General features: G+C 42.1%; 2 protein-coding genes and 1 long non-coding RNA gene across 4 annotated transcripts in view; 2 read left to right on the top strand and 1 right to left on the bottom strand.

Moving 5' to 3' along the window:
• drosha (drosha ribonuclease III) overlaps positions 1–7,496 on the top strand; it is a 78,686-nt gene extending 71,190 nt beyond the window's left edge. For both annotated transcript variants that reach the window (XM_034203126.1, XM_034203120.1), the window contains exons 31-32: positions 291–337; positions 6,866–7,496. In XM_034203126.1, the coding sequence (XP_034059017.1) occupies positions 291–337; positions 6,866–7,008 (190 nt within the window). In that variant the 3' untranslated portion in view covers positions 7,009–7,496. The remainder of the gene's footprint in view (positions 1–290; positions 338–6,865) is intronic.
• A 2,321-nt stretch (positions 7,497–9,817) lies between these two features.
• LOC117537801 (cadherin-6-like) overlaps positions 9,818–21,499 on the bottom strand; it is a 54,342-nt gene continuing 42,660 nt past the window's right edge. The window contains exons 7-12 of the mRNA XM_034203174.1: positions 21,036–21,289; positions 16,903–17,039; positions 15,261–15,382; positions 14,309–14,426; positions 13,810–14,061; positions 9,818–12,898 (exon numbers count right to left, since the gene is read on the bottom strand). Of these exons, the coding sequence (XP_034059065.1) occupies positions 12,396–12,898; positions 13,810–14,061; positions 14,309–14,426; positions 15,261–15,382; positions 16,903–17,039; positions 21,036–21,289 (1,386 nt within the window). The 3' untranslated portion in view covers positions 9,818–12,395. The remainder of the gene's footprint in view (positions 12,899–13,809; positions 14,062–14,308; positions 14,427–15,260; positions 15,383–16,902; positions 17,040–21,035; positions 21,290–21,499) is intronic.
• On the top strand, positions 9,824–14,143 carry LOC117537811. The gene is made up of 3 exons (XR_004567775.1): positions 9,824–11,605; positions 12,173–12,238; positions 12,389–14,143. It is a non-coding gene; the product is annotated as an uncharacterized LOC117537811 (long non-coding RNA).

Below are 21,499 nucleotides of genomic sequence, written 5' to 3'. Positions count from 1 at the left end.
TACATGAGGTAAGCTCGCAGCCACCTCCGCTGCCGGGCTATGATCAGGCACACATGAAATATACCAGGGACGTAAACAGTGCCCAGCGCCAATAGGCTTACCTTTCTCAAATGTGTGCACTGTTACCTGCAATTGTTAGTCTGAAGGGCTCTTTCAACACAAATATAAAGCACTTCTGATAATCCTCTCAATATTGTGCCTGTTTTTTTTAAAGGGACATTTTGATTATGCTAAAGACCTTTTCTCTTTCTCCCTCTCTCTCCTTTTTTTTAAATATATTTCTAATCTAGCATCCAACAGGCGGAAATGGGAGCTGCGATGGATGCGCTCGAAAAATGTGAGTTGTTTGGCAACATGAAGCCCTCCCCTCCACTCCACACTTTAAGCCTTTCACACGCGTTGCCACAGTGTTGTATATTAGCCTTGGCCGTGGAGTATGCAAGATGGCTGGCAGAGCGCTGTGGTCTGACCAGCCGGTTGGCGGCGACATATAGGACATTAGGCGGTTTGAAGTGCTAGCCCAGAGCACAGCCATGGGGCCCAGCCAGACACAGAGAACCAATAAAACAAGGCCGGGGGAAGCGAAGCGTCCTCAACCATGTCCATCATCCCAAGAGACGGCAGGAAGTTACTGTCGAGGGCCGCGCAAAGTTCCTGTTTTTTGGTTGTGTTTTTGTGTCCTTTAAAGACCATGAGAGCGGAGCATTATACTCTAAGCGACTCTATTGTGCTCAGCGCCTCTTCACATTTGAAGGAGTGCGGCTCATGCGTCCCTACGTGCTGCTTCACTCCTTGGCTGTTTTTCATCTTGTCATCAGTCGCCACTTAAGGAAAATAGTGTGTGTTTTTTTTTAGGCATTTACAATGTCTCGTTCTTTGCCAAGGAAAAAAATACAATTACAGGGCTCTCAGACACTCATCCACGAACCGGTTCTATCATCTCCCATTCCGCTTATTCTCAATGCATATGGATGTGAATGCAAAACATCAGACAATACATTAGTGGGTAAAGAGTCGGGATGTGTTTGAGTGCAGTTTTTGGCCTGGTCTTGCCTGCTATCGCTGTGACCTGCACATTAATCAAATGTACAATTTGTTCTTTACTCAACTAATTAGATAGAGTTGAGCACAAATGGCTTTGTTGGAACAGGCCTGCACAACTCGCAAAGGGCAGGGGGGTGAAACTGTGATTTCATTTGGCTCCCAAATGAGTCCTCCAGCCATTTGTGATTGATACTGTTTGTGCGCCCAAGCTTTAGCTTTTTATGAAACATTAACGTTATGCTGGTATTATTTAAAGCCGTTCCCTCAGCCTCCCTCTGCATTCAGCTCTCCCTCCCTCCTTATCAGGGGGCGTAGTTCAGTGCACACACTCTCTCCTGTGTCTTCCTCCCTTCCCTTAATTCGTCCCATTTCCTCTCCCCAGTGTACACCTCTGTCACCATGATTGATAGATGCTCATTGCTAGTAAATGAACATTTCCCCCCTCATAAAGGGCTGTTTCATGTGACTAGATTAGCAATGCCTTGTAAAAGGTCATCTCTTCAAGTCTTCTTTCCTTCAGGCGCAAGATGTTTATAGTTTGAGGGCTTTGTTTGACTTTGTATTGTCACTTAATTGAAAGCTGCCAATTTTTAAGTCACCCCTCAGCTAAAAGTACTCTCACTAAGTTCCTGAGGTGAGCCTGGAAATGATTTGGTATTTTTAATTAATTACCAAGTAAAAAATGCAGATAGGCTCCCTTCTAAATATAAACAAGTTTGTTATACTATCAAATGGGCCAAATTAACACAAGTAAAAGGTAGGATATTATTTACATTAAGAGTGCAAGGAATAGCATTACATATAATGTGAAAGGTACAATATGAAGACACTATAAACAGATGGATGAAGTTTGGTTTTGCTTAACACATTTCTATAGAGATAATTAGCAACGTAGCAGGGTTCAAACCCCCTTTTGTATGATGAGCCGTCTCTTGACCATGAGCTTACACAACGAGACTCCTCGTTAGACGGCGTCCCCTCCTGTTGGAGCCCATTGTCTCTCATGTGATCGTCAAGGGCCTCGCTTCATTTGTTCCCATAGCAAGACTAATCAAGGACATTAGCCCTGGTGTCATGTCATTCGTCATTGATTGTCTTGTTGGCCCTCGCTGCAGCATCGGCTGAACCATTACTCCTCGTGTACAACAGCCCTACCTTGTGTTACACTCGGATCGAAATCACCTCCCTGCAACACGTCAGGATTCATTTCCATGTTTTATTTAAGGCCTCCTCGAGTATCAGGAGCGCTTTGAGCTGGATTGAGCCTTTTTGTTTGGTTTCTGCTGCAGAGCTTTCCCTGGCAGACAGAAACCCGGCAGTGAAAGACATGGCCGTGTTCAGTCAGACAGCTCAGAGCTCATTACAATACTTGGTGTGTGTGCCGTCTGTATCCGAACCGCTGGTGGCTCGGCTGATCCACATTACACTGTATGATGGCCCACGTTTCTGACAGTCTCCTGCCTGTATCCGTCAAGGCAGAATGAAATGTTAACCAACTCCTGGACCGGGAGGAAGATGAGTGCAAACAAATTGAGCTGAGAGCAGCCGGGGTTCTGAGCGAGAGGAAGACTGTGCAGAGCTCCACGCACCTTTAGGTCTAAGGCTGCATCAAATATACATGGAGAGGGCTTAACCATTTATCATGCATCCTTACAGATAGCACTGTGTCTGTTTTAAAGTCTCTCTCCAAGACACAGCCTCCTCCCCTTCCTAGTTCTCGCAGCTTCCTCGCAGCTGCTTGTTTTTTGCAAACAATGCAATATCTGTTGAATAAGAGAAGGAGCCTCGATGTGACTCATAGCTGGAAGGGGACTACTTTTTTCCTCCTCAGCTTTCTCTAAACCCCTTAATCTCCGGATGAAAAGCATTGGATGGATAGAGGCAAAGTAGAGTACAGTATGCAGGATCTATTTTCAATGCCTTGGGGCTTTTGTTTGGCCTTCGGCATGGCGGGGAAATCCCTTCATCAGCGCCGCCATACAGGTGCTCTATGGGCTCGCTTTAGGTGGACTCGTCTCACAGCCCGAGCGAGGCTGAATAGTGAATGCCCGAGTGAAAGACACTGTATGTTCTTGTGGGGAGCTGATCCCTCATCATCCAGCTGCCGTGTGAGCGCCACCGCTGCTGTCGGCGGGCACAACAGGCCGCGTTGTTGCCGAGGCCAACAGCAACTACACCCTGAATCTCAACCTCAGTCCTTGAGAGGAATTACCGCATTGTCCATAAACAAAAGACCTGAGCCCGGTTAAGTGCGCGAACGCCTCAACCAAAGATCGGTTTGCAGAGTGTTCCTCAAAGGGTCTCCAGAAGAATCCTCAGTAGGTCTTTGCCCAACGCAGACTGAAATGAAAAGCCTTGTGTATTATTTGACGCCTGCTCTTGTGCCGCATGTAATGTAAATGGCCAGAGCCTCTCGAGTGGGTTATTCTAAAGTCATCTCCTAGGGAAAAACGCTGGTGATTTCCATATTTTAACTGCAATATGTAGTTTTCTCTCCAAGGCTTACCAAGTGTTCTTACTCACCAAAAGCATATTGAAATGGTGTGTGTGTGTATCCAGGCATGTGTGTGAGACACATTTCCCTTGGAATATTTTTTTAGATTCTCCCGCATTCTTTGTTGAGGATTTTTTTTTTTTATTCGATCGGTCTTTTTTGAATAGGATCTGCCGCTATCTTGCATTATTCCTTTTAGTTGCCATAATGAGGAGTTAGAGTAGCAGGAGGAAAAATACATCTTCCTCTATATGTGAATTCCAGCATTTCATTTTCTATCAAATGTTTGGATTCTGATTAAAGGAACGACAAACAACTCAAATACTACACGGCCTTTAGTCTACAGCCAATTCTTCTACCAACCATCTGAAGAATGTGTTGCTCTGAGGCCAAAATTCATTCATTCCAAAAAGTGAATGAAAGTGTGAAAAATAGAGCTTTTTAGTTACTACTCAAGGTGACTTCTTCAAATTGTGTGTTGTGTCCAAACAACAAAGGGAATACAATGCATTGTGTTCCTTTTTTATATTTTTGTGAGTTACAAGTCTGTTATATTTGTATTTATTGTTTATTTTATTTATAATTTTCTTTTTTTAATATATCATTTTTTCCCCCCAAAACAATGGTGAACATCAAATAATGTAAACTGTAAATGTATAATAGCAAGCAGCAGATCAAATCTATTTCATTACATGTTACTTGTTAGACGCTTTTATCCAAAGCGACTTACACACTCAATACTGTGGACAATCCCCACAGGAGCAATTTGTATAGTATATAGTAGTTCACATTTTTCAAAACGGCATTGTTAACAGCTAATTCCAGCCATTTTCCTTATGAGTTTATAATAAAAGCCCTCCACATGAATCACATTTCAAAGGTCCCTCACTCGTTTGTGAAATGTGAGGCTTTACTCATATGTCCATTGTTGTGAAATGACGCTAGCAAAGTGCATTTCTAACTTGATTAATGACTGGAGTGATTAATGAATTCTCACATCTCAGTCATCTAACCCCGGAAACACCCAGGAAGAAGTTCTAAATGTGCTCTTAATTGGACATTAGATGAGGCAGTTTATAAATACACCAACTCATCAGAATCCAGATGGATAATGCGTCGCTCCAACGTGGGGGAAGCGCTTTTACTTCTGTGGTGTGTTCCTCCGACCGTGGTTATGGGGCTTCAGCAGCCGTTTCCGGGAAAACAATATCCACACCAGATCGTATAATAGTCGGCTCAAACCCTAAGGCGCCATATTATCAGCCGTGAGTCCACTGTCTGGACAATAGTCCTAATTAAATTTGCCCATTTATCGGAGGGTAATATACACTATCTACAGTATTTAGACTGCGACACGTTTTCTGTTGTTCTGGCTCAGTACTGCAGGACATTGGATTTTAAAGTGCTGACTCATAGCTTTAAGGATGTTTAAATCTATATGAGGAATGTTTTTTATAAAAAGGGATAGGCATTTGTCAGAATTTGCATTAAATAATGATCAGTTACTAATGTTTTTTTCTAATTTGGTGTCTAAAAAGAGCTCCATTTGTTGTGTCTAACTACTCGATTACCTCCCCTCTTACTTCAAACTAAACGTAGCAAGGTACAGAGCAAAATACTAAAAATATGCAGCTGTTGAAACTCTTCCGAAGTACACAGTGTGTAATAAAGCCGTCACAGAAAGGCCAGAATGAGAATCCTTGTGGGTCCTCTCCATTTTCCATCACAGATCGACTTTAAAACTTCTGTGGGAGGAAAAAGTATTGAAAGACGGATTTTAATTTGTTTAGGTCTGCACGGTCATGGTCAGTGACCGGAAAAAGTGCACAGTCAAATTTGTGACTCAGCGAGTTGACACAAACCACCGGGTCTCTGTCAGGCGTGCTGTTTTAAATTGAAGTGTGCGCTGGAGAGACACGGTAATAAACACTAAACGGAAAATTACCTCGGCTCTGAATAACAGAATCCCAAACAGGTCAGTGGGGTGAACTCTGTCAGAGCTGGGAAATAAAGCTTTTCTGTTAAACCCAGGTACCTCCAAATTGGGTCAATGTTTTACTAACACTGAAGCTATGTTCCTCCAGGGGAAGTGAAATTCTCCTAAATAACTCTTCTGATAAAAAAAACTATTATAAAAACTTCTTAACTTCTTCAAAGAAGTTGCTCTTCTCCATTTTAACATTGTAATGTATTGGGCTTTATATGTTTAAAGATGTTCTCTTGGACCCTCAGAACTTGTGATGTTCCACTATTTTATATATTACACAGCATTATAAAAGAGTAGATCGATTGAAGAAATAATCAAACAATAATAATTAGTCATAATAACTCCAAGATGTAAGTTGCAGCTAGTTGATCCATTGATTTACAATTCGGATAAAGGAAAACTGTCTCTGCCATTTTCAAAGTTAAAATACAAAAGAAAAAGTCTGCTTCCTCTTACTCTTAAGAGTATCATATATTTTAATTTGTTTTTAAGTTTAATACTTATTTTAGTTATGGACTCTTGGCTAGACCAAAAAAGCAGTTTTAATAAGTCAGATTGGATTTTTGGATTCTTAATTTTCACTATTTCCTAAAATGTTTACACCAAACAATCACTTTTTCTTGAAAGTGATCTTTTGGCCACAGGCAAACATGTGATTAATATCCCAACGTATGTCTGGATTGAGAGTTGAGGTAGTGACTCAGTTTCCTTTACCGACAGCAGTCCTATCCTGTCTCATAACAACATAGCCATTGCTACACATGTGAAGCCCCCCCTCAACACCGACCCCCCCCCCCCCCGTATTGGCCCAGATTGGGATAGTTTTACTTCAGCCATATTGGCATTAGGCAGAAAACCCTAAAGGAAACAGGGTTTTCAAGTCATGAAACCATTAAAACATTTATAAATAATCTAATCTAACTGCAGGAATAAGTTATTAGTGTCTGCCTATAGGTTAACACCCCATCAGCGTATGTGCTCTGCTGCCACCCTACACCATCTTATTACAGATCTCATTTAGAAATGTTCACTTGTAATTATGTTATCAGATCTCCCAGTCATTGTGTTGAAACCAAACAAGGCTTGTCTAATTTCTTGTTACATTATCATTATTAATGAAATCACAACATGAGGGCAATTTAACCGCAATACTGCCGGCAACATTTTGGCTCATTTGGCCACGGTGACAACATGACACTCGCTTATGAAAACTATTGTGTGTGCAATCTGAGCCTAAACTGTCGGACTGACCTTGTCTCTTCTCACCCCTCTCTCCCCCTCTCTATCTGTTCTCCTTGGTCGACTCCTCTCTGTTTCCCGCTCTGCCTCTCCTGCTCCAGATAACTTCCCACAGATGGCTCATCAGAAGCGCTTCATCGAGCGGAAATACAGACAGGAGCTGAAAGATATGAGACGAGAGCGGGAGCGGCAGGAGAAGGAGAAGGAAAAGGAGAGCGACGAGCCGGAGGAGAGCAGGAAGTGACAGCATCTTGTTCTGAGAGCCAATCAGGAGCGGCATCCACATTAAGGAGCTCTGAGTGCAGATGTGGCTGCCGTCCAGGCAAGAGCTGGCAAAAGGCAGCCTTGATAGTTTGGTAATGATGATGGACTGTTTCCTAAGTTCTCCACCAACACCGATGGGACTCAGGTGAGGAGTACCTTCGACTCTTAACCTGGAGATTTAAGGGGAACTCGTCCAGGATTCTCTTAAAGTGGAACAGAAGGCAAACGGCATTAGAAATGAAGCAAGACCCTTTCCTGTTGTATGCCGTTTAGTACTGTAGGTGTGTGAAAGGTGGCCTTATGTTGTCTTATGTTCATGTTTGTCACCTTTAAATATTGAGATTACTTTGTTGAGAGGCTCACAATGTTACTAACAAATGGAGAGAAAAAGCTGACACGTTTTTAAATAAAGTATGTAATGCTAAATAAACCATGAAATATTGTAAATAAAGTTTCAGATCAACAGTGGATAGTCGGTTTGCTTCTTTTTTTGTATCCGCTTGCTTAGAGACCCAACAGAAAAAGGGTTTAGTCTGTGTGTTTCTCAATGTCGAGGACGCTTCCTTGGTAGGACTTGGTCCCTCCGAGTCAGGTCTTTCAGAAGCGAGGCAAGAATCCTTCCGAGCCTCGGAAAATGAAGAATGGTGGAACAGGTGTGCGTCATATGCGAGGCCCCGCCTTAAATGGAGTGCGATTTCCGCCAAAGAGTTGGGAAATGTGTTCGTGCACAAAGCATTGTGGGGATTTTAAGACCGCGGAGGATACACATGTGCAGCCTCGAAATTTCCCGCAACGAAGTACGCCGGCCTCGGTAGAATTCCAAGGATCCTGGACATTGGAACAGTCCTTCGGCGGGACTCGATGACATAGCATTCTTGAAATAGTGGCTCTGGAGCAGCTTTCCTCGACATTGAGAAACACCCTATGTGTTCAATCAGCACATTGATCCCATTTTGAAGGAAGCTTCTGGAGCACGGAGTCGAACACAATGAAACACGGAAGAGCTGGAACTTGATGGCAAACTGAAGATCTCTCCCCCCAGTCCCATGTATTTAGCTAGCTCTGAGAGAATAATCAACATTCTGCATGACAACTGTAATTGTAACTCCTCCATCAGCTGACACCAACAGGCAGGAAGAGTAATGGCTGATGAGCTGGGTCAAAGGCTATAGTACCTAAGCAAAATGTTTCCTCGACAACCATCTGTCCTGCATCTGTCACTCATCCACTAATAATCCAAATCTGATTTTTTTCTCCCCCCTTTCTTTTTAAACCTCTTTCCAAATCCGATTGGCTGTCTGACAGATCTTAATTATAGATTGTCTAATTAACAATTTCCTCAGCTCAGTAGCCTCTGGATCCAGCTCTTTAACAGGCCTTCATTACCATCTGACGTGTCAGTCTCTTATGGCGCATGTCCACTGCAGGGCCTCGCACGGTATAGTTAGGCCTTGGTAGGCCAGGCCCACTTTATGCTGCGTTTCAGCCTACTATCACCTAAAGAATATATCTAGGATTAAAAGACTAATGTCACAGCAGGATTTGGAAAAACTTGTCCATGCTTTAATCTTCAGTAGACTCGACTACTGCAATGGTGTCTTCACAGGTCTCACTAAAAAATCTATTAGGAAGCTGCAGCTGATTCAGAACGACGCTGCTCGAGTCCTCACTAACACTAAGAAAGTGGATCACATCACTCCTGTTCTGAAGTCTTTACACTGGCTTCCTGTGTGTCAAAGAATATATTTCAAAATACTGCTGCTGGTTTATAAAGCACTGAATGGTTTAGGCCCAAAATACATTTCTGACCTCCTGCTAAATTATGAACCATCCAGATCTCTCAGGTCTTCAGGGACTGGTCAGCTTTCTGTCCCCAGAGTCAGAACTAAACATGGTAAAGCAGCGTTCAGTTATTATGCTCCAAATATCTGGAACAAACTCCCAGAAACCTGCAGGTCTGCTGCAACTCTGACTACTTTTAAATCCAGGCTGAAGACTTTTCTTTTTGTCGCTGCTTTTAATTGAACTATTCATATCTTAGACTGCACTGTAACTTTTATCCATGTATTTTTTCTTTTAATGTTTATTTTATTAGCTTTTCTTTTTAATGACTGATTTTAAATGCCATTTTCTTAATCTCTTTCATTTTTTGTAAAGCACTTTGAATTGCCTTGTGTTGAAAAGTGCTATATAAATAAACTTGCCTTGCCTTGCCTTTCAATTACAGTTTAGTAGCTGGGGCAGTAACTATAGTAACGCAGTGTAGGCGGAGCCGTGACGTCATCTTCAATGTGAAACACAAAATCAACATCAGCCGTTAGCTGTTAGCACTCAGAGCTCACAGCTCCTCATATCTGTTCAGAAACTAGACAAAAGTTGGACAAGTACAAACCACAGACTGTCTGTGTCATGGTGAATACAGTCGCTGGTTTATGTATGTCTGTGGACGGTCGGCGCATATACACCGTTAGTTTAGCCGATCTCCATTCAGAAAACACACATTTTAAAAGGTTTTTCGCCTGTTGTCTTGTCTGCAGACTTATCAAAGCATTAATTCATGGTTTTTACTATCCGCTGCAGTGGAAATGCGCCATTATTATACTCAGATTTATTGTAGGTAATATATACGTACCTGTGAGGACGGTACATCTCTTGCTTGCTAGCCTGTGGCCGCTAACATCATTCAGATAAAAGTGAAATTATCCTTCATAACCAGAAGAACAAACCTTTCAAAGTGTCCATTCATGTATGTTTTTCAGAAGAATACCTCACAAAGACAACAGAGAAGCTGATTTTAAAGATATTTAATCGTGTCATATAAATATTCAGTACAAAATATCACGTTTTACAAAGCAGATTGATGAATGGCCAATGATGAAGGGCCCTTACACTACCACGACCTCTCAAACTGTTTCTACATTGACAAAACTCCACTGCTCAATCACATTGTCAACAACACAGTATACCGTTGTAGAGGTGAGCCCGAGTCTACACATCAACAACCACAGATCTACCGCATCTGGAGAAAGAGGACATCACCATCTCAACTTTAAAGAAAGAACATAAATGGCGGTACGTTCAAATGTGCAACACGTTCCGTTATCTTAGCTGAGCATGGCGCCAATGCTTGGAGGCAATTATACTCTCCATAGGAAAACACAAGCACGTCTTTGTAATGGCGATATGCTGACACCCTGTATGGAGACAGAAAATAGTGAAGGGAAACAAATGCTTTTGTGGAGTGCTTGCTGTCACGTTGATGTCCATTTGAGACCTCGCATTGTACCTTGAGGCAGAGAAGCAGATTCCTTAGAGTGAAGGGTTTCTAACCCCATTAAATGCTTATCACAGCAACACTGCCGCAGTCTGAAATGGCCACTTATAATGGGAGCCACAGCAACAAGCTAATAAACAAAAACAAGGGGGCGTAAAAACGAGTGCTTGTATACAATAGCAGAGCGTAAAGAATTGTCCAACCACTGTCAATTACATTGTTAAATGTGTTGCTCTGGAAAGCCTCTTTTGGAGTACAGACTGTGAAAAATTACACCATTATGTTTTGTTATTACATGTTTTGCCTCCTCCCATGTAGGCCTTTTGCTAAAGTGAGGGCAAAGCTTGTTATAGCTTTTATTATTTTACCCTCCAAGCCTCCAGTAATGAAATACATTTCATTACTGTTTAATTCTTGAAGTAATAGTGATTAAAAAATGGTTCTGTTTTGACATTAAAAGCTAAACTGTTGTGTGTTCCCGCTGCAGGATAACGGTTTGACCTTCTCCAGAGGACACCGCTCTGGGTCAGTGGCCCGACAGGAGAGGCTGTCCGTCCCTCAGGAAATCAGCTGGGAGAGCTCCATGTTCAACACTACACACAGTACATGTAATGAAGGGCGGTGAACATGATTAGGAGTCATTTTAAAAGGAAAATACTGGTGCTCTTTGCTTTTTGGCACATCTCCAAAAACTGCTATGTTACATTTGTATACATTCGACTGTGGGCGGAGCCTCCTCTACACACAACACCTTTATCAGAAAAACCCTTGCTTTATGCTGTAGGTTTGTTTTTTAGACTTATTATAATCCGACCACCCACAAAAGGGTAATCAACATTTTAGGCCACTTCTCATTGCGTAGTTTTACTTTTATAATTTAAGGCATTTCTTTTGATCAATTTCATCCGTTTATACTTTCTCAAATGAAGTATAAAAGCTTTACATATGGACAGTTTACATTTAAACACATGATTTATTTTTTTGTATGAATTTCTAATTGAAATATCATTCTTCCAGCTTGGTACATGAAGTCAAATCTCGCCGTGTTTCTTCATCACACGTACGGATACGAAAATAACATTGAGTGAATTGTTTTAATGGTCACAGGATGTTGCATCATAACAGCGCATGTGACTTTTAGATTTACACCATGCTGTACTGAGTGAATCAGACCAGCATTTCCCTCGAACTGAGCCTCGTGTTTCTTAGATTGGTTATCAGTTTATCTCAGAATTGAACACTGTTTTTTATTTATTTTTCAGCCTGTTGGGTGAACTGGAAAAATCAAGACATTCAGCTCAAGGTAATATTTGGTATTTGGCTCACCTTACAGCATATTGTTTACAGCTGTGTGGAGATGATAATCACAAATTATGGTTTTTGTATGTTGTTGCCATAAATTCCACATTTACCAGCTTCAGGTATGCTTTATTAGCCACTTGTCAACAGCAATGTTCCACAACACTATTTGAAAATTCATCCCTCCAATCTGTATCTGGATTCTCAGAGAGGACGATTGTGCGGCACTTCCTGCTCAAGCTGAGCTGTGGATGCCATCGCTTAAAGAAGGGATCTTTTGGACAATAGAAATCCCTTTAAAAAAAAAACAACTTTACAGCGTATCGTATTACCGTACATACACGAGCTAAGATAGAACTCACAATATGCAGCATGTTTTTGTCCCAGAAACACTGAAAAATACATAGGCATATTTGTAGGGTTTACAAAACTGCTTGTTGAAAGTGTCCATCACACGCAGCTTTGAAAAACAAACGAAAAAGAAAATATTGGTATAGATATATTTGGGCGTCATGTACACCCTTACACACAGAAAATGTCTTGACACAAAGTCTCTTTTCACTTCACCCAGGCAAAACGCAACTAACACTGACTGGACACACAAAGCCTACGTCTGGTCACCGGAGACAACTGAAAGGTGAGCGGTGGCGTTGAGACGACACGTGGACAAACGGTGCGCGTTTCTTGGTCCTTTTTGCCATTTTTATCGCCACACATGCACCAGAACTGCCCGAAAGTTTAAAATGTGTGTTTCATTGACATTTTTCTCTCCTTGTCTTTGTGCCAGGCTCTCGTTAGGAATCCCTGTCGCTGTCGTCGCCCCCGTACATGTCTGCCAGTTTCTTAAAGCGGGGGCCCCACTCGCTCAGGTAGTTGTAGTCCTGGTCTCCGTCGGTGGTCACCGACTCCAGGGAGCTGAGGGACTCGGCCACGGAGCCGGTCCCTTCGTAGGCGTAGGTGGCCAAGGAGTCGTAGGGCGGCGCCGTGGGGTCGCTGTCGTTGTCCTGCAGCCTCTGGTTGATGAAGTCTCTCACGTCCCCGTTGTGGTCCCGGATCGGGGGCAGCACGGGCCGTCGGACCGGGGGGAAGAAGGTCTCGGGGACAATGTCCCTCCGCTGCTTGGTCTCTTCGATGGCCTCTGGGTTGCGCAGTGTGCCGATATCAAAGGCCTGAGTGTCCTCCTCTCCGCCCCCTTCATCGTTGTAGCTGACAACGTTGTCTCTGACATCCTCTTTGGAGATGATCAGAGGCTCCTTCTTCCTCTGTCTCCTCAGGGCAGCAAACAGCACCACGATCACTACAGGGACAACAAACAAAGAGAGAACAAGCGTCAGACTTTGGTGACTTTTGCTGTTGTTGCTTTGCTCCCCCCGCCTTGTTCTGAAGGCCAGTGACTGTCCAGGGGGAATTGTTGATGTTGCATGAGTGTTCATTGATGTTCAGGGACTTTGTCTGACTTTGTAAAAACAGGCTCGGCTACCACAAGGATACATTATGTATGTTGCCTCCTCAGGGCCAAAGCTGCATACTTTCACAAAGAAGGCAGTTTAAGAAAACACAATAAATTGTGTGAATGTGTTTTAAATGTCAGAAAAATGAGAGTTTAGTATGTTATTAAACGTTTTATGAAAGGACATAGTTTGCCAAACAATTCATAATAATATGTTAAAAAATATGCAGAATGTTTTTTTTAAGCAAAAGTATAGTATGTCGAAATCAGAGCCGTATAAAGAGAGAGCTGCGTCATCTCCGTTCACTCGCCCCCAAAACCATCTGAGTCTCAGTGAATGGACTTCCGTTGACGCAACTCTCTTTATAGGGCTCTGGTCGAAAAGAAGCTATATGTCTTTTCTGTCATACTGTACCACGCCTGGGTTTGACACACTATATAACGTGCCTTATTCCCACATAAAATACCACCGTCTTTTTTTGCATAAGTATGTTGAAAAAAATTCTAAATAAAAACATGGTATTGTATGTGAGAATACTGCGTTGAAGCCAGGCGTGGTACAGTGTCGTCACCAGTAAAAGTAAGTAATATTATAGCGTGTTGAAATAACGGCAAAATGTCTAAATAGTTTTACGTAAATATTTCAACTAAAAGAGTAGAAACGTGTTTACTGTAGTTAAAAGAAACTCAAATCTTATTTTCAGTGAAGCCACCAAGGGTACATTTAAGCTCAAATGTTTGCAAGCGTGTGTACTCACTGAGCAGAATGATGACGCAGAGCAAGATGGCCACCAGGGCTCCCGTGCTGAGGCCCGCCCTGGCTGTGAGCGCCTCGGCGTTGCACAGCTTCATGTTGCCCTCGCGGTCGCAGGAGCACACTCTGACGGTCAGCGTGTTGGTGCTGCTCTGCATGGGGAACACCCCGTCGGAAATGACCACAGGCACGTGGTAGATGCTCATCTGAAGACTGTTGTAGCTGTTCCTTCGCGTTAGGATCCAGGCCGTGTTGTCTGAAAACAACAGGATGTCCGGTTACTATGCAGACATCAATAACCTAAATGAATACTTCAATAAACTCTACTCAACATTGAATTTGTTCTGTGAATGTGCTTGAAATTGCTCTTGGATGAAAAACTATAAATCACATCATGTGCAGTACGGCACTCAATGTGGTTAGGTATGAGTGCCTTATGGAAGCATTATGCGGTGGAGTGAAGTGAATGTGAAGACCAGAAGCATGATCTGAGAGTGAGTTACCTTTGTTATCACGGACAGAGAAGTTGGCCTTCCCAGCAGCCTCCTGGGCGAGACTGAAGAAGAACCGGTGTCCTCCGAGTGGATCGTCAGGATCTGTGGCGCTCACGGTTTGTATCCTCTGAAATAAGAAACGGGATTCATACCTTAAAGGTGGGGTAGGTCATTTTGGAGAAAGCAGCTCGAGTGCACTAGAAGTCGGAAAAAATCTGCCACTTCCTTAAAGAGCCCCTCCTCCAACACACACGAACGCGCACATGACCAATGAGGGCATGAGATAAATTTGTGCACAGATGGAAGGCTGACAGGCAGGTAGGCCATCCAGTTATTTTAGCCGGGCCGGCTCAGATGATTGGTCGTGCTTTTTACAGAACTACGGCTTCCACAGATGACATTTTTTTAATGGATTTTTATTTTAAGATATTCATTGCTATCAGGATGTTAAGAGCATTCCATGCAATATAACAAAAAGTGTATCTCGAGCTGGTTTCTGAAACTTACCTACCCCACCTTTAAATGTCAGGTATGGGAGCAGAATAGTATTAAAGTATTAAATTGCTCAATTATCAGTGAAAGGAACACAGCTGGAAACACTGATGTATCAAATGGATTTTGTCGCTGCATGTTGAATACCCAACAAAAGTGGTTGATTAGAATGTGAGTATTACATTTAACATGAAAATAGCTTATCATGCAGCCGTATCCTTTTGAACTTATTTTCACCACTGCAGATGGGACTATTTAATCCCTCTTTGGAAACGTGCATTCATCAACGTGAGATGTGAGCTTAATGCTCCTCGTGTATCAGATATCCCACCCATCTTCGTCTAGCTTAAATCACACGTGACAGTTTTTACAGATACTCTCTGAGATGCGCTAATTGCACGGTGAACTGGAAGAGGACTCATAATCCTTGAGGAGAAGTCATGATGAAACTATGACGACTGCTTTGTACCTGATTAGCCTTAGCGTTCTCACACACAAACGTCTCGTAGATGGTGGCGAATGTTGGAGCGTTGTCGTTGACGTCCAGCACTCGGATGTAAACGGGCACACGGCTGATCTGGCGAGGGTTGTCTAGGGAACACACAGGTGGGAATTGTTAATGTACACAAATCATTATTTCTTTACCTTTATAGTAGAAGTGTAGATGTTTTCCCGTTTGCATGCACACAGTGATACAGAATGTAATTGTGATATTTTACAAGTAATGTTTGACATGCCATTGACTTTATATTATGAGAAAATAAAGGTGTAATATATCTCTTGATTATTTTCTACAGGTACTTCTAATTTAGTGTTGAGCCGAACAGGGACAACTGTAAATGCTCAGAGGAAGCCAGTTTTAAAATTCTGAATAGTTGAAGGTCAGTCAATATAAAAGTGAGTATGTTGTATAACCCATACTATAATAGCTTACATAAAACATTCAGCACAATATAGAGAATGTCCAAATCAAAGAACATCTCGTACCCAGCAAACTTCTGCCTTGAGTTTATGTGCCTTTTTCGTTTGCATAGTTACACTCGAGTGGCAAGGAAATTATTCAAATAAAAGCTCAATATTATTGTACCAATGTGACATGCAGGGTGTAGTTCTCATATCAATCTTTTTACGAATAACATCGGAACACATTAGAAGTCCTTCCACAGTTCAAGGACATTATCAAGTCACTTTCCATGTTGGCGTTTTCTTTTAAATAATCAATCGTAAACTGAAACATACTCATATAGGGGGCGAGGTAAAGATTTTATGGATCCAAAATTAAGTACAGAAAAATTAAGAATTCCTCTTTATATTGACAAAAATAGGGGCTTTTTATAGTTGAGCTGAAAAAAAACAAAAAACATTTTGAGTGTATCGGGTGCAGTTTGGTTACGGAAGGTAAATGATGTTCTGCGAATTAAAAAAAAGTATTCCTGGAAAATATATATGTGTTGCCAGATTTGTTTTCTATTTGGGTTGTAGCTGTTTAAGGTGAGGTCTACCAGGAGGCCTTATAGCGAGATGGATATAGAGACCACTCAGCTGGGGGGCGGTCAGAGCTGAATGGAAGCGCTCATCGCTGTGCAGTTAGAGATAGAATATAGATAAAACATATGCCTGGTAGATTGAAACATTTCAGGATGTCTTGAGATGCTTACAGGCCCCCAGGACCATAAATGCCACACATACACTGTACTACTCCATTGAAGGAAGGAAATGGGTTGGCTTCCCAACCATATAGGGCTTTAGTGTGCAGCTGCAGGAAGCGCTGTTTAATTAAAACACTAAGAAAAGGCAAGTGGATTTAATTAGTAATCTTTAATTAGTTTAAAAAGAAAGAAAAAACTCAGAGCAGGAGATGGTGAGTACGATGTTACTTTGTTGTTGTACTTATGGACATAAAGCTGTGGACATTATATGAGTCATTTATAATATTTTATAACAGGGAACATTAAGATAAAAGCCTGTCTTGAATAGAATTGTTTAAAATAAAAGGCCCAGGCCATGTTTTGAGAGTTCACGTCTTTTGAGTGCTTTTAGGGACTAATATAAATTCCAAAAATAAAATGTTATGGACAGGAAGCAGGTGAAGAGAAAGCTTTTACACTTACTGAACTCTGTGGCGATGACGGAGATGTTGTGCCAGGCGTTCTCTTCTCTGTCCAGCTCCCGGAGGATGAACACTGACCCGTTCCCTGCATGGACGTTGAACATTCTGTCCATGTCCGTGCGTCGATCAATAGAGTACCTGCTCAAAAACACACAGAGATCGCCTTTTAAACCCGCGCGCTCAGGCTGTGTGGAGTTTAGAGTTTCTCAGGTGTGAACCGGAGTGAAAACGGTCACATTTACGGAAGAGTCTTTGTTAAACTGACATTTTGTGAGGTAAGAGGAGTTTCAGCACGCAGGAGGTACTCAAAACAAGTCTGACTAAGCATGATGGACTGTCTGCATGTCTGCACTCTGCCATTATTGCCTTTCTTTGCAATTCATACCACAAAAGAACGCATTAAGAAAAAGATTAGTTTTAGCATAAATCCAAGGCAGCGTTTGTCCTCAAAGGAACTTTGTTGAAAGGAACAAAATGGTTTCACCTGCAATAAAAAAAAAGAACGACAGGAGGTAATACATCGCTTCTATACATTCTCAAGCTGTTAAAGGGTCACTTTAAAATATATCACAAAAAACACACATTTTCTCTTTACGCTTTGTGTTATCTAACCACGCAGTTAGTTGCAGGTTTGCGTCCACAACTTTGGGTATAAACGCCTCTGGAACATCTGCTGCCACACAAGTGCACACAAACGAGAGCTTCTCAACATACACACAAACTCACCAGCTGTATCCTTTTACAGAAACCACTCGGGATAATCCAACGGCCTTATTGTCTCCAGGGCTTAAATGGACTTTTCCATTAATATTGTATAGAGGTCTTATCCAGATTTACCAGGGTATGGTTCCTAGAAGGAGAAGTTGCTTCTGAGCTTTACAAATGTCACCCCATGACATGTCCACAAGAGGAGAAATATCCATTCTGCTTGAAACAGCAAGACATTTACTAACTAGTCGTCTCATTTAGCACATATTATCAAGGAGGGATCGCTATTCCCTTTAGTCGCTCACGGCCCCCCATCGAGCCAGCTCACAGCGGGCCGTCAGCTGATCCATTCCTAGCTGAATTCTGTCTTTAAATCGCCTACACATCAAAATGGAGCTTAAACCTGTAGTTCTTGGCTGGATGTGGTTACTTCCTATAAGTTGTTTTGTTTACTAGCAATAATTGAAAATATATTGCTATATAAAAAGGACAAAAGCCTGGTGTGGTCGTTGGATTTTACTTTTTCAACTACTGCAACCTGTACATCAAAATGAAGCTAAGAAGGTTTTTAGCTGCATCTGTATGTCTGTTGCAACAAAAAACGATATTAGATTAGACAATACAACATATGGCATCCCTTCTGTTTTTCTGCTGTTGGTTGTGGGGATACAGATGATGTGGTCTCTCTACCCCACCTGTATACTCAGTTATATTTACAGAGAGATTTGCATAATTATTTTTGTAACAACCGACTTTAAGTAATTTTTTAGTGACTGCAATTTGCACAATTAATAACTTGAGTTCTTTCCCTTGATTTCTGTGAATTCAAATGTATTCAAAAGAATTGTCTTGAGCTTACATACGAATACAAACTAACAGAATCACTGGTTAGAACTACAGGGAAGGTTGAGGTGAGTTGACTTTAACATAAGGTATACTGTCAAGGGGGCTAACAGTCCTGATGACAGATAAATGTTAGCAGCCAGCCCCCTCCACACCCACACACACCCATCCACCCCCACACATACACACTCACACAGCCAACAGGTTATCCAGTCGTGTTGTTTTTCTCTGCTTCCCAGACTACTGTGATACATCAGTGTGATTAATGGAGTAGCAGGCATCAGGAGGGCCAGCGTAAGAGGGAGGAGACCCCCAAGGGGAGACGATGAACCGGTGCTCTCAATGCACCACCGCACTCCCTTTTCGACAGTTCCTCCCACCCTCTCTACCCTCCTATAGCCCCTCCCCCCAGCTTCTCCTCCTGCATCAAGCATTTGTACTGTCTTTGTCTAAACCCTCCCTCCTCGTCTCCTCCTGCCTCTCCTACCACCTCGTCGGCCCCGGCAGTAACTCTAACCTCGTTAAATGTGCGTCGGCCGTGGGCTTTACTAATTGCTTTTCTAATATTCCCAATAATTCAGCTGGCTGAGCCTCACCCCGTCCCCTGATTAATGACGGAGAGATAACAGCGCGCCTCGTCCTGACCGGACATCCAAAGTGCTGCTCTCAGCAGGCAGGCAGCTGGCGGGACGGGAGGCCAGGCAGAAGGACATGGAGTGTTACAGAAATGTTAGTGATCAGCGTGTTGGGACATATATCCTCTTTCCTCCCTACACAAGCTACACGAGCGGCTGGCACGCCACAGTGTTTTCAGAAGGAGACTTTTCAAGAACAAATCAGCAGGAACCGGCAGAAGTATTGATTTGGGGATTTGCAGGTTAGGAGTTTGAACCGGGCTATATTTAGATGAAAGTTGTTAAGGTTGTAAGATGGTTGTTTCAACAACTTTTAAATCAATACATTTCTATGTAAAGCAAGTACTTTAAGATACATTTCAAAATAGGTTTATGTAAAGGATATGGAAAAGTGGTTACATGAAACCAAGACCACCAGAAAACCTGGAAACACAATCTCACCCCAAGGTCCATTAACCAACTATCTCACAAATAATGTACGAGCACTTTAAATATCTTCCTTGTAGAATGCTGTTGAATCACATTTGAAAGCTCCAGAGTAGTTTCTATTCTCCAATAACTGTATTCAAGGTAATGAATGAAGCTGAATTTCAGCAACAAAAAAAATGAAATGACCAACCATACATGTTTGTGTATGACCATGGTGTCAGTTAATATTTCTAAACCTCAATAGGCAGAATATACTTAAATACATTTTCATGTTAAATTCTCTAAACATTTTTTTCAAAGTGTCCTCTTGATAAGCCAAAGACAGGAACACATTATAATATTGCAGGACTTAGACGCTTCATTGACTTCCAGGGAAATTAAAAAATGTTCAAGAGATGACAGCTTTTTAAAACTCTGGCTTATCTTTCCTACTTATGTATAATATTCAAAAAACATTCCTGTTTGTGTGAATTTCCATTTTACGTTTCAAAACCTTGAATATTGATCATGTTTTAGGAACTTGAACATCAGTAATGAGTTTCCATGATGGGATGACACTGACTGAATAGCTTACGTTAAGAAATAGGCCATTATGATCCTTTCGGACCTTCAAGTGGATCACATCACAATGTTCATGCATGCAGACACCTACTGTATGGTTACTGAGGGAATTGTGTTAAAAGTCCATGCCTCAATGTGCTGGTGTCTGCAAGTGTTGTGGCAAGCTAATAAAGATAAGCGTCTCAGTGACTTCCTGATGCCAGGCAGCCCCCAGGCCGCCTAGCCTCCTCCACTGCGCACCTTTAAATGCCACGGGGTAGCTACCTCCTTGATGATCGGCGATAAAAGAGAATGATATCATATTTGACACCTGCAATAAAGTGTTGGAACTTCAACCTTGAGAGCCAACTCCCTTAGTGCATCATAAAAATGAAAACGTCTTTGAGACAGAGTGGAAGACGCAGCCTTACACCCCACTGCCATTACTCCCATTTAATAGAATGCCTGCATAATTTGGGATCTCCATGAAGCAAGTAGTGCGGGTGATATTCTGTCCCTTTTCCGGTTAACAATGCATCCCCTACCAAGGCCTCATTACGTTTTTAATGCAATCGTTATGTTGAAAGAAATCTAAGGGAGAAGATCTACTTTTTACCCTAAAGCCAAATCAGATAGTTTGATACAAAAAAAACATCTTAGCAGTAATGCAAACTGGAAAAGGGAAGGAACTTTAAAAACACATACTTGCCAGTTTTGTATCCAAATCATCTGTCTTTAACCACCTATTAAAGACATGTGATTGGCTCACTTCAACCAATCACATCCCTGTTGATCAACAATGGGGATAAACGTCCAAAATATAAAATAGTATTATAATGACTGCCCTTTCTCTTATTCACCTAGTAGCTTCAATCTGGACTTTTAGCCACATATTTTTCATTGGATAATGATGATTTAAGTACAATCGTAACATGCCAAACACTGATATTGTTCCTTTAAGATGTGTGTGCTTCTGTACCTGACGAGACTGTTTTTGTCGTCGGGGTCAGATGCGCTGACGGAGCCGATGGTGGTGTTCCTGGCCATGTCCTCTTTGACCTCCATGACGTAGCTGGCTCGCTCAAACATGGGCGGCTCGTCTACATCCTCCACCACGATCTTAATGGTCGCCTCATCCCTGAAGGGGCCCACGGAGAAGAAGCGAGGGTTGAGGTGGGAATTTTCCACCTGAATACGGAGACTGTACTGTCGCTTCCTCTCGAAGTCCAGAGGCTGCAAAACAGAAAGGACATGTTTGAGTGAGATGTTTCACATACTGTGACATGTTTTCCCTTCTTTCATGGATTAAAAAGACAATTGCACTCTGAGTTTTTTTGGCCTCTAATAGTTGCTTCTGAACACTCATTTGTATGCAGCTGCACTTTAAGCTGTTGATTTTCTGAAAACTAATATCCATTCAGAGCATACTGCCACATTTAATTT

This window comes from Gymnodraco acuticeps, unplaced genomic scaffold (genome assembly GCF_902827175.1).
Source record: "Gymnodraco acuticeps unplaced genomic scaffold, fGymAcu1.1, whole genome shotgun sequence".
Classification (NCBI taxonomy): domain Eukaryota; kingdom Metazoa; phylum Chordata; class Actinopteri; order Perciformes; family Bathydraconidae; genus Gymnodraco; species Gymnodraco acuticeps.
Note: the sequence above shows the minus strand (reverse complement) of the source record. Positions and strands in the feature narration are given on the sequence as shown.